The 15935-nt window shown below is 60.0% G+C and overlaps 1 protein-coding gene across 4 annotated transcripts in view; it reads left to right on the top strand.

The window, feature by feature from the left end:
* PXN (paxillin) overlaps nt 1-15935 on the top strand; it is a 43080-nt gene that overhangs the window by 18270 nt on the left and 8875 nt on the right. For 2 of the 4 annotated variants that reach the window (XM_024977784.2, XM_059876194.1), the window contains exons 2-6: nt 12587-12810; nt 13118-13233; nt 13604-13740; nt 13852-14053; nt 14972-15107. In XM_024977784.2, coding sequence (XP_024833552.1) covers nt 12587-12810; nt 13118-13233; nt 13604-13740; nt 13852-14053; nt 14972-15107 — 815 coding nt within the window. Of the gene's footprint in view, nt 1-3190; nt 7536-12586; nt 12811-13117; nt 13234-13603; nt 13741-13851; nt 14054-14971; nt 15108-15935 lie in introns of those variants that run through there. The other 2 variants (XM_059876195.1, XM_059876196.1) reach the window with 2 other exon arrangements.

Genomic DNA, 15935 nt, shown 5'->3' with positions numbered 1-15935 from the left:
ATAGGCAACCCCCCCACCTCACCCCGATTTCCTGCCAGGGAGGGTTTCCAAAGAGGAAGACGTCACAGTTCAGGGTACAGTAGGAGGGGTGGATGTGGACAAAGAGTTGCAGTTATTTTTTTGCGTGTGTGTAATTTTCCTTTTTTTATTGAGGTATGGTTACTTTACAGCGTTTCAGGTATATAGCAAAGTGATTTAGTTATATATTCTTTTTCAGGTTCATTTCCATTATAGGTTATTACAAGATACTGGACATAGTTCCCCTGTACCATACAGTGTGTGCTCAGTTGGTCAGTCGTGTCCGTCTCTTTGCGACCCTACGGAGTGTAGGCTGCCAGGCTCCACTGTCCATGGGATTTCCCAGGCAAGAATACTGGAGTGGATTGCCATTCCCTTTTCCAGGGGGTCCTTTTTAATTCCTTTTATATTATAGCGGTGTGGATCTGTTCACCCCAGACTTATCCCTCCCCCGCTTTCTCCTGTGGTAACCATGCGGAGACCCGCGTTTTTGAAAAGGAGAAACAGGCGGTGTTAAAGAGGGCTGGAGCGGCTGTGCTTGATCAGCGTGCCCCCTTCCTGGGTGGCCACTTCTTTTCTGGATGCAGTGGCAGGCAGGAGGAGAGGCAGCAGCCCCAGCTGGCAGTTCTGTCCAGATCAAAGGTTGCCTAGTTGACCACAGGGCTCCCGTTTCCCATGTAGTTGTTCAGGGGCAGGGGCACAGCAGTTCTTGTCCTGTGCATTCTCAGCAAGTTGAGACCAGCCTCATCCAGGGCAGCTGTGTGTGGCCAATGCCGCCCCCCCCAACACACACCTCCCCCCCCCCACAGACACACGCACGCACGCAGTGCACAGCACCTGACTAGGCTGAGTGCACAATGAGAGATCCAGTGGTCCTGGCTTGAGCTGCCCCCTGCTCCGCCTTGGGTGGCCCCTCGGCCCCCTCAGAATCAGAAAGCATTCTCTGTAAACCGCAGAACCTAGCATCCTGTGGAATGAATGATAGAAATGGTCTCCCTGAACCATCACCCCCAAAAGAGACAGTCTCTAACTTCCAAACAAAATTCTGGAAAACTCAGGTGTGAGGACATTTGGGGTCTTCCTTTGTGATGTTTCAGGGCGTTACAGTTCACGCCTACTCTTGTCACCTCTCCTGGCTCTGCTGGGTTGGGTTCCCAGAGCCCCAGATGTCTCCACTAAAATCCAAACCAGGGCTGAGATGGATCCTCCCCACCATTCATCTTCTCATGTCACCAGCTGGGCATGATCGAGGGAGGCCAGCCTCGCCAAGCCAAGCAGAGCCCTGGGACCCTGTTTCATGATCTCCGGGGCACAGATGTCCCTGATCAATTCTCCTGTGAGACCTGTCATCTGCTTGGCTCCCTGCCTCTGCTCTGGGGTTTCTTGCTGGTGGACCACAGGGTCTTCTCGCCCGTCCTCCTCCTCTGTTCCTTGATGCCCCTACATGTGAGCCCTTCCAGCGAGACCGACAGTCCACAGCAGTCCCTCCCTCCCTGAGAAGGACCCTCAGCAAAATCTTTGCCTCCTTTTTCACTCTCGCGGTTTCGCAGTGTGACTCTGGTTAGGCAACACCGTTGAGGACCGCGGCCTCCATCCTCTCCCTCCCTGTCCAGGAAGAGGCTGGTTTCCCAGCTTGGAGAGTGGGCAAGGATCTGGGCTTCCAGAGAAATCTGCCCTGTCCTCAGGGCCGTGGCTGAAGGCATCTCTCCTCTGTAGATGAGCGATGCCAGAGGGACTGGGACAAGACCGGGGACTCCTCCCTTCCTAGGGAGGTTCCAACAGGCAGTCAGCTGGCCCGAGAATTTTGTCTTGCCCCAGACCAAGTAGATGGCTTTCAAACTGGTGAGACTGTTGGAAAACCAGGGCTGGATGGCATAGATACTTCTAGGGAAACGAAAGTGTCATTGAGGTCACTTGGGGGCCAGTTGGCCCTGGCTCTTTCTTGGCCCATCTGCCCCTTCGTCTTTGCTCTTGACTTTTCTCAGATAGTGGTTCCAACTGTGCTTTGCAGCGTCACACCCTCCAGATGACACTCATGGCAGATAAGGATCATGAGCTGCCCATCCTTCTTCTGGAGGGTGCTGCCTGGGGTTCCGAGCCCCTCCCAGCCCTTTCTCGCCCTCAAGAAATCATGTTGGGACACATGTGGGTGGGGCCAACGGTCGCAAACTCGCTGCCAGTGTATTCTCAAAAAGTAACAGCAAGAAAGTAGCAAGTGTCCGCGATCTGTGATCCTGAGCTGCGGACAGTTGGTGGCACGCCTCAGGCTGATCGATCCCCCATTACGCGAGAGATTCTTTGTCCCTCTTTCAGTTGGCTGTTTGGTGCCTTCAGAGGAGCCCTGCCTGCCTGCCTGTCTCCCGATGATTCTCCTGCTTCCTGTCCCTGCTTCTGGTGGAGGCTGGGGAGCCTCTGATCTCTCTGAGCCCCGGGCCCCTCCCTCTGTCCAGATGAGAAGAGGGTGGAGGTCAGCGCCCGCCCCGGAGGTAGCCCCATCTTGGGTCATGATGTTCCAGTGGGCTAGTGGGTATGGCACGGCGATGGTGGTGGGGGGAACACTCTTGCAAGTAGACAACCCCCCCCCCAGCCCCCAGGCAACAAGTTAGAACAGGGTGCTCCCTGTGCCACACCGAGGGGCTCACCTGTAGCTCAGGAGCCTGCTCCAGGAGGGAGAGACAAGAAGGGAGGCCCAGAGCACAGGCTCCAGCAGGGGTGGGGGTGGAGGGGCACCTCAGTGGCCAGGCTTCTTGGATGGCTTCAGGGGCACTGGAGACGGGCACTTCGGAGAGTGGTTACAGGCAGAAGGAGGGACAGCTGACTGCGCTGTTCCCCTCCCGGTGGGGTGTTACAGCAAGACTGAGGGTGAGCTCTGTGGCCAGGCAGAGCTGTCCCCGAGGGGGTGGCGACTCCGCCAGGCCGCCTGCTGTACTCCTCAGATGTCTCCGCGGCTCCTTGTCCTGCTCCGTCCTCTGCCCGTGCCTGGGGGCAGCCCTGGCTTTGGGTTCCCTCGGGGCACTCGGCAGGCTTTGAGCCTCGGTGGCAGGGGAAGGGGCCGCCCTGCCCTGGGCTCCTCCAGTTGTCCCAGTTCCAGGTTCAAAGTCACAGGGCTTTCAGCCCGCAGCAGCCTGGGGGCGGGGCCGCGAAGCTCTGAAGCTTCTCCCCCGGGACCTCTGTCCTTGCCCGGGAGTGAGTCGGAGGCTCCTGGGCTCAGCTGATGTTCTCCGAGGAGGACTTGGAATGAACCCGAGGCACGGAGGGATGAGGTCAGTGGTTTTGCTCGGCAAGGAGGCCCAAGTCAGTGACAGACCTGTCACAGCTCCCGGGATTCCTGGCCACAGTCCCCGGCTCCGCCTCGTCCCCTCCCGTCCGTCCTCAGAGCGGGGCCTCGAGTTTCTTTCCTTAGTGTCTCCTCCTGTCCCAGCGGGGGTTTCTTTCCTGAGTGTCTCCTCCTGTCCCAGCGGGACGCCCAGGAGGTTCTCCCCCTGTGGGTGGCTTTCGTATACTGATTGATTTCATTGATTCCTTACCCTGCACTCTGTGAGGTGTCTGAGCAACTAAAACCCAGAATTGCCACTGGGAGCAGGCTGAGAGCGCTGTGGATTTGAACGTGCCCCTCCGCTGCCCCTCTGTACTTGGAGGCCCATTCTGTCCACTGAGCCACACTGCCATGTGGGCTGGGATGCCAGGAGGGGGCTTCAGAGAGCTGTGTGGTCAGCAGCCCAGCTCCCAGCACCCCGTGGGCAGCCATGTCTATGGTTTAGACAGGATGACTCCACGGGCTGCTTAAATGTCTCCTGAGCCCTCAGCACGAGCACGTGCAGAAGGGCGCTTTGACACCTCAGTTTTTAATCTCATGGTCCATCGGCATCGGACTCTGGAAGAGTAGCCTTTTCTAGCAGTTTAATTTATATGTTGGTCGCACAGGGTCTTCACTGCTGTGTGCACAGGCTTTCTCTTATTGCGCGAGTGGGGACAGCTCTTGGTTGCGGTGTGTGGGCTTCTTGTGGCAGTGGCGTCTCTTGTTGCGGAGCACGGGCTCTGGGCACATGGGCTTCAGTAGTTGCAGCACGTGGGCTCAGTAATCGTGGCATGAGGGCTGAGTTGCTCCGAGGCACGTGGAATCTTCTCGGCCCAGGGATTGAACCCATGTCCTCTGCATCGGCAGGCAGATTCCTATCCACTGTATAGTGGCCCTTTAATTCAAGGCAGTGGTCTCAGTTTCTGCTCCTGAGTCAGTTTGATCCTGAGAAGGTGTTCTGGGTTTACCCCCAGCTGGCTCCTGTATCCTGGGCCTCCACGTGCCCCCTGGGGGTATGGACATCCCTGTGGGTGGTGGCGGTGGGGGTATATGTTCAGTATTGTGAATAAAGGCACACGGATGGGGAGATGGAAGAGGGGCCCAGTTTGGCTGCAGAGGCAGGTGGCGGTGAGCAGGCCGAGGAGGAGGTAAAGGCTGATCGGGACTGTATTCTAAGAGGCTCAAGGCCAGAATGCCAGCCCTGGGGGTTCCGATCTCACCCTGCAGGCAGAGAGGGTCATCAGTGGCTGGGCACCGTGAGTCCCCCTTGCTTGACACACACTTAGTTACCACCCGAGAGGCTCACGAAGGGCCATGTGCTGTGGATCTGCGGAGCAGAAAGGAGGTTCCTGCCCTCAGAGGGCGAGCTGTCTAGTGGATGCATACGCAAGGGTGGGATTATCAAGAAGTTCACATGCTGGCCTCTTCTGCAAGGGTTAGAGTCGGGGAATGCAGGGCAGGGGGTTGCCGGTGAGTTCGAGAAAGGGCTGAGCATGGATTTGGTTGCCAGTCTTAAATGATTGGCTTCCTGTGATAAAAAGAAAGGGAGGCAAGTAAAGGGAAGAGGGGGGCTTCCCTAGTGGTCCAGTGGTTAAGAATCTGCCTTCCAATGCAGGAGGCGTGGGTTCGATCCCTGGTCAGGGAACTACAATCCTACATGCCCTGAGTTGCAGCCAAAAAGTGGGGGGGAAAAAAAAAGGGGAGAGGCCCAATGAAGGAAGAACTGATGGTACTTGGTAGTGACATGTGGGGAGTTGGGAAAGGACCTGCAGGCTATCACAGGTGCTACAGGAGAACAGGGAAAGGCTGGGAAGTGGCCCAGCTTCCAGAGATGGGGAAGCAGGGACCTGTGCTGGGGGCCTCCGTGAGCCGTGTTTGTCAGTCAGAACTTGACTGGCCTAGAGTGGGTAACTAGTGCTACGAAATCCACAAACATCGGGAAAAGACTGCAGCTCGTTCCTGGAACACAGGCAAACTTTTGAACTTTCTGTTTGGGTCTCTGTAGGGCGGATGACTCACTGCAGAGCCCCTCCTAACCTCTGTTGATGATCAGCAGGGGTGGGAGGCCCCCGGAGCCGCCCTGCTCTGCAGCAGCCCGACTTGCCTTAAAGAGCCCAGATTGCAGGGGTGGATGGCCTGGCTGTGAAATAGCTGAGAAAAACCCTGGCCTCTGAGCTTCCAAGGTCCGAGGCTGTCTGTCTCACTAGTTGTATGTAAATCCGCATGTCACCCTTTGAAGAAATCACGGGGTGGGCCTGGAGTCGGACCCTAGATGTGACTTTAGAAAAGTCCAGAGTCCCCGGGGCACCTGAGGAGGTGGATGAAATCTGACCAATGAAATGTGTCCACGGGGTTGGGCCCCTCTGGGGGAGGGCGGGGCCAGCTGGTGCTGGACCCAGAGATGAGTTATTTACAACAGAAACGAGACTTGGCCGTCCAGGCAGCCTGGACCTGCTGCTGTGCCCGTTGTGGGTGGTGGAGATGTGCAGTGTGTACCTGGGCGGCCTCGCCACCTGTTGCTACTCAGCCTGCTGGAGCCCCCTCAGATGGGGAAGCATGGTGGCCCCCCCAGGGCCGGGTCCCTGAGGGGTGCCCTGCTTGGGTGCCTGGTGCAGACGGGGCCTGGCTCGGTTGGCTTCTGCCTGGAGCTTGGGGTGGCCCCTGGATTTGCCTTTGCGCCTTTATTCTCTCGTGTCTCTGATTACCTGTGCTCGGTGACCTTGGGCGCCACCCAGGCACCCAGCCAAGAGTCGGCCTGCCTGCTGGCGTACTCTCGTTATATCAGTCCCTGCAAGGAAGGGCAGGCGGGAAACTGTTCTCCGAGGCAGGTGGAAAGCCCAGGGAAGAGCGGCCTTCTCCACAGGGCCGCCGCCCACCTCTCGGGGCAGCAGCCTGGAAGACTCTGGCCTACGCCCAGGGTTTCCTGTGTGTCACCCCCAGCCCACACTTCTGCAGGGCCCAGAGGAAAATGGCAGTTCCTGTTGAGTGAGGCATGAGTCAGCGGAGGGGAGTGGTGGCTGAGTCTTCATAACCTCCAGGCACAGCTATTAAATATTTAAATGACACTCCAGTATTGATTGTTTCTCCTCCTGGCCCCTTAGGGAGCACAGTTTCCCTGTCTGGGATTCAGATAATAGCAGTACCTTGGATTTAGACAAACTCTGAAGAACTCCAGGAAAGTTCTCTCTAAATCTCACCCGAGATTGTGTTGTCTCCTCCTCCTCGGAGCTTGCAGTCTGGCGTGGGAGCCAATTGGGTCTGCTTATTTTAGGCCGACTCAGTGACGGGTACCTGGCAGGCTGGGCCCACTGCTTTCTCTGGCTCACGGCTTCTTCTCCATCTTCTTCCTCCTCACTGTCCCGCTGTCTTTCAACCCTTCATGCTAGCTGCTGGGGATAGGGCACCCAGAGCTTAATTTCTTGGAGAGGAGGCCGTTGGTTGACAAGAACCCAGAACCCAGATCGGCAGGGGAAGGCGCCTCTGAGAGACCAAGTTCCTAGTCAGGTCCTAGCCCAGGCTTGCTGGGGCTGGGCGGTACAGAGCGGACCTGGCTGAAATGGTCGGACTGGCCCTTCCTAGTCCCAGATCTGCCTGTCCTCCCAGGACAGTTATCAGGATAAATATACCCAGCTCCCCATTCCTGGGGAGTTACTCAGCGAGCAAAAGTGCCCCGCCGCTGTGGATTAGATTACCTCTGCCCCTACTGCTCATGTGCTTGGGGCTGGGGGAGGGGAGACCCGCCCTCCTGCGGCTAGCCTTCCTAATCTGGAAGTCTCAGCAGAGGGGGCCGAGAGACCATCCCCATGGAGGGGAGCCGGCCCTGCTGTTAATGCGGCCCCTTCCTTAGGCAGGGCTGAGCCCTGCTCCCTGCTTGCATCCTGAGCTCGGGCAGCTTCTCCTCGGACCCTCGAGGTGACCAAGGCTGCCCCAGTGGTCAGCAGGGGTGGAAACCTCTCGCCCGGCGTTCTGAGCCCAGCAGGGTGGGCAGGCCGGAAGGCCGGGCCTCTCCAGGTCCAGAGGGGAAGGGACTTGCTGTCTGTGTGAGAGGCTGGGTCTCACCATAAATGGCGGGGAGGGACGGCTGGCCCTGGGCCACTGGGACAGCCTGTACCGGAGCTCTCGGGGCAGGATCCACTCTACCCTCCCTCGGCTTCTCAGCTCCTAAGGAGATACCTGCCTGGGCCATGGAAGCTGAGTTAAAGTGGCCTGCAGAAAGAAGGTGGGTGAGCCCAGTCTTGGAAAGATCTTGTTCCTGTTGTGGGCCCCTCCTCGGCCAGGCCTTGAGAATACAAGGCACGTCGAGGTGGGGTCTTTCTGGTGGCCAAAGGACCCCACCTCTTTTAAGTTGGCCTAGCGTTGGTGGGTGGGGCCTAGCTAGGGGGTGGCCTGTGAACTCTGGGATGCGATGATGCCCCCATGAACCTGCCCCAATATGAAGACCCGCTGGGGTGGCTTCTCCTGTCGCGACTTTGTTTTCCACCCCCTGAACGGTGCCCCTCACTGCTGATCTGATATTGCAGCATCCTTTCCCTTCAGGAGTGGGCCAGGGTGGGGAAGCGCTTTTCTCCTTCTCATCCAGGCCTAACCATCCCTGTGGGCAGGAGCTCATTTACCGAGAGTGTGTGTGTGTGTGTGTCCGCCCGCCCGCCCATCCCAGAGACTGTGCTAAAGCGGGCACTTTATATCCACTCTGTCCTGTAGTCCTTACTCCTGTGAATCAGACGGTGAAACTCCCATTGGACAGACAAGAAAACTGAGGCACAGGAGCAGTTAAGCAGCTTGGCCTGGCCAAGCAGCTTGGCCTGGCGGAGCAACTCGGCCATGCAGCAGAGTCTGTGTGACTCAGAACCATCCCACCGTGTGAATTCAAACACCTAGAGTCCTCAGAGCCTAGGATGGGGGGAATGACATTGTGCTGGGCTCCCCCCACCCTGCCTCCACCCTCCGCCCCCACCTTGAGGGATCACGGCCGGCCTTTTATCTCACTCTCTCTGGCGTCTGGCCAGCTCTAGGCCTCTGATCTTGATAGTCGTTATCGCATTCTAAGAAGTGGCCAAGCTTGGGTAGGAGGAAGGCAGGCTTTCGAAAGAGGCCTGGCTTGTCTTTAGACTCCAGTTGGGGGTGGAGCTGGTTAATGGCTTTTCTTTAACTTCTTATTGGGTCAGCTCAGGCCCCAGGAGCTGCAGCCTGGGGGAGAGATCCCCTATGTTGGGGGCATCAGGGGGTCCTCCCATCCCGGAGTCCCCCTCCCGTCATCCCCACGTGTCTGAGCTGGTTTGGGAATGTGAGTGGCCCTGGAATGCAGGCAGACCGGCCCCTGGGTCTCCTCCCTCCCAGGGCAGAGAGCCTGGACACCTGAGTGTTAACCCTCTCAGGGCGGCAGACCCAGGGGCTCCCACTCTGTCCTGAGGATTGTGCTCAGCGGGTGGTTACTGCAGCCAGCTGGGAGAAGGGCCTGTCACCTTGGCCTGGCCCTGGTGCGCTGTGCCCACCAGATACCTCCCTACACCTGGGCAGCTCTCAGCCGAAGCCACCACCTCTCTGAGCTGCTGCTTAGGTGCAGCCACCGGGCCCTGGAAGCCAGGGCTTGTGCCTGTCTCTCTCGGGTTCCTGCGGGCTCTTGCGGCACTTTTGAGTCTCGCCTTCAAGTGATATATGTGCTTGCAGGCTTGGCACCCGGGCCCGTTGTGCCCTTCCTCGCAGCCTGCTCCGTCCTGAAAGCTCAGTTAGGCCTTTCTGGCATTGAAACTTTGCCGGTGTTCCTGTGGCCGGCCAGGGGCTCCCGTGTCTTCCCCTGGCTCTAAAATTCCGTGATTGCAGCGTGGTTACCTTCGGTTACTCCCGGCCGTGGAGAGCCGACGGGCGACTAGCGCCCCCTGGCGGGCAGTGGGGGACAGTGCACACCCCTCCCAGCCAGGGCGCCGCTGGCTGGCCTTTGCCTCTGGTGGGCTGGAGACTTAGCGTTAACACCCTCCACCCACAGTGTCAAAAGGAGAGACTCAGAGACCCTGTACACATGTACCCAGAGACCCTCTCCTTGGATGGAAGTGCCAGAGCCTGAATCAGCTGGTCCTCAAGGCAAAGCGTCTGCAGAATCTGGGGTGGTTTCCTCCAGAAGGAGACTGGAAAGCCCCCGAGAGATCTCCTTCCCCAGGGTGACCGGGGCCCTCCTGGTGGCTCTGACTTGTCCCAGAGTGCTCAGGCCTGGACCCAGAAGCTTAGTGGAGTTTGAGGCCTTCCTCAGCCTGAACTGCTTCAGATGCTGCCTCTGTGTGGATGAAAGGCAGCCTGCAAACGTGGGAGGGTGTCTTCTCAGACACCCTCTCCGGGGCATATGCTAAGCAATCTCTGAGCCTGCCCCTAGGGGATCCAGAGCTGGCACCAGGCAGTAACTCTAGCTGAAAACTGGGGACCCCCCAGCCCAGACACCTTGGGCCGCTGCCTGCAGGCGGACTCCCTTGTTCCGTCCTCCACCTGCCTCCTCTGTTTATTCAGGCAAGAGAGGAGTTTGCTGAGCCTGCAAGAAGACTTTGGCCCGGCACCCTTGTGCAGCCTCTGGGGAGATAGCAGCCCCAGGAACGCAAAGTAGAGGCCAGAGAGTACCCCCCATGCCTTCTGTGTTCCCTGGTCTTCCTTGAGGCACCTGTGGGGGGTTTGGTGGAATTGGCAGCCACACGGGTCCCATCCCTCCCTCAGACAGGAGTTTCGACAGCGACGGGGCTCTTCTCTCGGACATCCAGACGTTTCACTTTGAGTGTTACTTTATTACTTTGCTCTTCTCTCTTCAAGGTCACCCTTTTCTTGTCCTGCCCAGATCCTACCCAGAGAGGACTTAGAAGGAGGAGTCAGCACTTGGCACCCTCACCTGGCTTCCTTGGAGGAAAATCTTTTTTTTTTCTCCTGTATTTCTGAAGCAGATGACATGTGATGTTTGCAGCCCCCTCCCATGTCCTGTATCATCTGCTCTCCCATGTAAACCTCGCACCAGTGCCGTCAGGTGGGGGCCAGGTGATCTGCCCTATGGCCATGGGTAGGGTAGACAGAGGCGCTGGGACTGACCTCAGGTCTGGCTTGACTCCACAACCTGTGCTCTTCCGTCTCGATCCCCCAGGACTGTGCCTTCCGGCCCACAGATGTAGCTGTGTTGAAAAGAGTCTGTTTAAATCATAAGCCAATCAGCCAGACTTGGAGTCAGCTCATGAACAAGGCGGGGGACGGCGTTTGGTGCAGGGGCGGCAGTGTCCCTAGCTCAGAAGCTTTGACAGGGAAGGTTCACCATCTGTCTTTGATTGAGTGGAGCCCAAGAGACCGCGTTCAGGTCCGAGTGGCGTCCCTTCGGTCAGCTCAGGTGGCGCAGGCATGTGCCTCTACCTCTCTGAGCCTCAGTTTTGCCATCCGCACTAGTGGTGTTGTGAGGAGCAAAAGTGGTGACCCAGGTGGCACTCCCAGCACGCGGCGGGCCTTCCAGCGTGGCAGCTGCTCCCGTTACCCTTACTGGACTTGCACTTGTTGTCAGCTCTAGGGGGCTGGCTCTGTCCGTGGTGGAGAAGGAGGGATCCGCCCCCCCCTGCCGGCTTGGGCACAGAGGAAGCCAGGATGCCTTATGGAGCCAAGGCAGCAGGTGTGGCCGTGGAGAGGCCACTGGGATTGGCCCTGGAGGCTAGTTCCTTTTCCTCTGTTACCTAGACACACGCAGACTCCCTCTAGTTCCGGTTTGCTACAGACAGGAAGTCAGACGTCTTCCAAAGGACCTGGAGGGGGAGGGGGACCTGCAGGACCTGACCTTCCTTGGAACAAGCTTCTGATCAGCAGGGCTAGGAGCCTGGAGTAGGTGGGGCCAGGCCAGCCTTGGGTGTCAGAGATCAGGGCAGGCAGCTGGGAGGCGGTGTGGGCCCGCAGACTGGGGCCCTGGGTGTGGCCCTTGATTCCTTCTCACTGCCTCTGAGCAGGGGTAGGGTTTGGAGACTGGGTCACCAGGAAGGACCAGACTGGCAGCCCTGGAGCTTGGGCCCTGTCATTCAGGAAGCTGTGCCATTGAAACCCGGCATCATCTTGTGATCACCGCAGCCTCTTGCAGGGCAGAGTTTTGGGTTTTTTGGGGGGCCTCCGAGGAGTCGTTCCTGTGACGCACTGGACTTTGGTATGGCGGCGGTGGGCGGGGAGCAGTCCTATCACCTCTTGAAGTCAGTTTCCCATCTGTAAAGGGAGGGTGGGAATTCCAGCCTCATTAGAAGGGTTAATGGAGACCATGGATACAGTGTGCCGAGCACTGGGCCCATTACTAGTAAAGGGCTGTGAGCCAGCCATTGCTTTCTGAGGATGGTTATCACCAGGCCCCGACCCCAATGGGTCAGCACTGGGGTGAGAGTGAGCTGGTTGGTGAGCACAGAGCAGGGCATGAGTGAGGGCATGGCATGTCGGCCGGGCTAGGGCAGCTGAGGGTCTCAGGAGGGGAGGATCAGCAGTTCCTGCCCCCACCCCCTCCCCCAGCTGTACCCTTCTTGTCTGAGGACTGGGGAGATGCAGAGCCCCCCCTGTTGGTTGCCCGGTGCCTGGGTAATGGAAGCTCGCACTCAAGGCCGATCCGGCTCCCTAGCTGCTGTTAAAAGCAGAGTAGTGGGGCCCTGGAGCCTCTGGGGCCAGGCTGCCTGCCAGGCTTCTGCAGAAACAGCCTACAGAGCAGTCCAGCCTGCCCCTCTCTGCCGAGGGGGTAGGGAGCAGCATGCCAGCCTCGTCCCGGCCCCCACCTCCCCAGTAGCCCTGAGACTAGGGAGGAGCTTGGAGCCTGATGGGCTTCTACCTGGTCAGGAAGGCAGGTACCACCCCTCCAGGCTGCGGGCTGAGCTGGCTTAAGCTCCTGGGGGGGACCTGGCCCCTCCCCGTGACGTGGGGCCCCTCCCGCCTGGTCTGTCTGCCTTGCCCTGCGGAGTCAGGCAGGCATTTCTGACTCCCGGCCAGCCAGCCGCACAGTCCTGTCGGGGAGGGAGCGCCGGTGCCTGGCTCCCAGAGGTAGGAGATCCCCGGGGCGGCGGCCCCAGAGCCCCCAGAGCACCTCCTCCTTGGCCGGGAGCTGAGCTCTGGGCGCACACCTGGCCAGGCTGGTCCGGGCTGGCACCTTTCTGCCCCAGGGCCGGTCTTTTCTCCCATGGGTGGGGCCGGAGCTCAGAAGTTGCTCATCAACTCTCAGGTGCAGGCCTGAAGGGTGCCGGCCCTGGAGGCTGAGTTCCCAGGACCCCTCTCCCTCACCCATTCCCCGCCCACTCTCTGCAGACGCCCTGCTGGCGGACCTGGAGTCCACGACCTCCCACATCTCCAAGCGGCCTGTGTTCTTGTCTGAGGAGACCCCCTACTCCTACCCGACTGGGAACCACACGTACCAGGAGATCGCCGTGCCCCCCGTCCCACCGCCCCCATCCAGCGAGGCCCTCAATGGCTCGGTCCTTGACCCCTTAGACCCCTGGCCACCCAGCACCTCCCGATTCACCCACCAGCAGGTAAGGTGGGGGATGGGGAGGACTCAGAAGTCAGCTTTGGGGCCAGTGGAGGGGGTCTGGCAGGGGCTTGGGGAGCCCAGGAAGTTGGGGGGGAGGCGCGGCAGAGGCAGGAAGCGTCTGGCCCTCCCCACCGGATGCCACGTGAAGGGACAGTGACCAAGCGTTAATCACCTGTCTCCTGGCCAGAGTGTGGAAACTCCCTGGTGAGGCTGGCCGTGAGCGGGAGGCCCCCGGGGGTGATGCGGGCTGTTCCTTCTCCACCCACCCCCGCCCCTCGGGGAGGCCCTGAGCACCGTCCTCCCCACAGCCTCAGTCCTCATCCCCCGTGTACGGCTCCAGTGCCAAGACTTCCAGTGCCTCCAACCCCCAGGACGGCGGCGGGCCCCCGTGTCCCCGAGCCGGCGAGGAAGACCACGTGTACAGGTGCCAGCCCCTCCCCTGACCCGGGGATCCCACACATGCTGGGCTGAGTCAGCCGAGGCTGCGCCAGGGCGCTGGAGGGGGGCGGGGGTTCCTCCTTGGGTCCTCGGGTTACTGCGGAAGGCCCGGTGTGGCCTTATCTGCCATCCCCATGCAGCCACTGGGCTGGGTGTCACACCGCCCTGCATGGAGGAAGGTTCAGGAACTGAAGCAACACTTCCTTTCTTCTCTCCTCTCGCCACATCCCTTCCCCACACTTTGTCCTTGGCTGCTGGAGACGTCGGATTCTCACCCCACCCCCCCGCCCCCTCCTGGTTCTCCTGGAGGATTTGAGGAGCTTTTCTCACCACAGCCTTCCCTTTGCTTCTTGAAGCTTCCCCAACAAGCAGAAGTCAGCTGAGCCTTCGCCCACCGTCATGAGCTCCTCCTTGGGCAGCAACCTCTCCGAGCTAGACCGCCTGCTGCTGGAGCTGAACGCCGTGCAGCATAACCCCCCAGGCTTCCCCGCAGGTAGGACTGGGCCAGGGGTCCCCCACTCCGCCCCTGCTCCAACCCCTTCTGCTGGTCTTGGGTCCCTGCGGGGCTCAGGGCTGAGCGGCTCTTCTCTTTCCTTCTCCCAAGATGAGGCCAACTCCAGCCCACCACTGCCGGGGCCTCTGAGCACCCACTATGGCGTCCCAGAGAATAACAGCCTGCTAGGGGGCAAAGCTGGAGCGCTGACCAAAGAGAAGCCCAAACGGAACGGTGGCCGGGGCCTGGAGGACTTGCGGCCCAGCGTGGAGAACCTCTTGGATGAGCTGGAGAGCTCCGTGCCCAGCCCCGTGTGAGTCTCCAGGGGGCCCTCCCGGGCCGGGGAGGGTCTCAGTCTCGCTCAGCCCATCCTGTGCTCATCCCTGGTGTCACCCTGAAGTTCCTGCTGTTTGCCGGGCCCTGCACCAGGCCCTGGGGGACGGCAGTGAGCCACCATCCCTCACGGAGGACAGACGCTGGGCGCACCGAGGGCACCCCAGCCCAGCGGCTGTCAGTGCAGGCTTTTTATTTGTTTCCAGCTACACATGTGGCTTGTGGGATCTTAGTTCCCCGACCAGGGCTGGACCCCGTGGCCCCTGAAGTGGACCCCCAGGGAAGTCCCCCAGTGTAGGCTTCAGAGCCACGCAGTCGGGGCCACGTCTTAGCTCTGCACTTTGGGAGTGTCGTCTTTCAAGCCTTCGTTTTCCCATCTGTAGAAGGGAATAAGGGGAAGTGAGGTCGTGGGGATGAGACCACCCACCTCAGTGGGCTGAGACCTGATAAGACCCTTAGAACACGTTACCGAGTCCACATGGTAAGCGCCTCCCCAGGGTCAGCTCTTCTCTGTTTTTCTGCATGGCTGCAGCAGCCTTGCGTGTGCGTCTAGTGTCGTGGAGGCCACACAGGATGCTGGGGCTTGTTGCACAGGCAGGCTTGGGCTTGGGCTTGGGCTTCTGGGAAAGGTGCCATGTGAGCTGCCTTCTCCTCTCCCCCGTAAGCTCCGCTTGGCGCTCTGTCCCCCTGGCCAACAGCATTGCCCCCCCACCCACCAGCAACATGTCCCCAGGAGAGACTGGGAGCTGGTGGGCTTCCCCGGGGTTGGGTGGCGGCTGGGTCCCAGTGTCGGAGCCGAAGTGTTGACCCTCCCCTGGGGAGGGGAGGGCCGGGCCATGCTGGGGGCGCTCAGGCTGGCCCCAGGGGTCCCTGCTGATGCCTCCTTGCCTGCCCGCAGCCCCACCATCACTGTGAACCAGGGAGAGATGAGCAGTCCCCAGCGAGTCACCTCCAGTCAGCAGCAGACGCGCATCTCAGCCTCCTCCGCCACCAGGGAGCTGGACGAGTTGATGGCCTCGCTGTCGGATTTTAAGGTGCCCTAAGGTCCCCCCACCCCTGCTCTTTCCCCTGCCCTGCCTGCTCAGAAGCCCCCAGTTTTCCCCTCCCATACCCCAGTGTGAGTGGCTGGGACTTGGCCACTCAGGGTTTGGGTGCCTCGCCCCGAGCCTGGGACACAGGGGCATCCAGCAGCCTGTGAAGGCTGGGGACATGCTCAGCAGGACATTCCTTCCTGCCTGGGTGCTCCCGGCTCCCCACCACCCAGGCAAGGATCAGGAGGCTGGGACAAAGGGCCCAGTGTTGGTGGCTGCTCTTGGCGGGGGAGGGCGGGCTCCGCTGGCGGGTGGGATCCTTCACCCAGAGGTCATTTGTCCCGGAGCCCCATCTCCCACGCTGGCTGGCGTCCCCAGCGTGTCCTCTTTCTTTTCTGCTTCTGGCTCCTTCGCCGGCCTCCTTCCAGCCTCCATGGACCTCCGAGGCCCACAGGCTCTTGTCTGGGAAACCTCATCTATCAGGCTCTTGGGCACACCTGCCAGAGGTGCCCTGTCCCCTACCCACCACCTGCTTGTGTAGAGGAGGCAGTGCCTCGGTGGGTCCTGATAGTGACTGAACTCCAGTTCCTGACCGTTACTGACTCCACCCTTCCCATGGTTGGGGGAGCATGGTTAGGGAACTGGAGGAGGGGCACCAGCTCTGGGCCCCAGGGGCACCTCTGAGCCTCTGAGGCTTCACCTGGGGCGGGGCAGTGGCCTGCACGTGTGAACCTCCTGAGTGGCCACAGTCAGGAGCGTGTACACTGGTCTCAGGCGGGAACCGCGCCCCAGCGCCCTTTACACTTTGTCGCTTTCAAACCCCCTTGAGAT

The sequence above is a fragment of the Bos taurus genome, chromosome 17 (assembly GCF_002263795.3).
Source record: "Bos taurus isolate L1 Dominette 01449 registration number 42190680 breed Hereford chromosome 17, ARS-UCD2.0, whole genome shotgun sequence".
Classification (NCBI taxonomy): Eukaryota; Metazoa; Chordata; class Mammalia; order Artiodactyla; family Bovidae; genus Bos; species Bos taurus.
The sequence above is the reverse complement of the archived record's forward strand: the minus strand, read 5'-3'. Positions and strand labels throughout refer to the sequence as shown.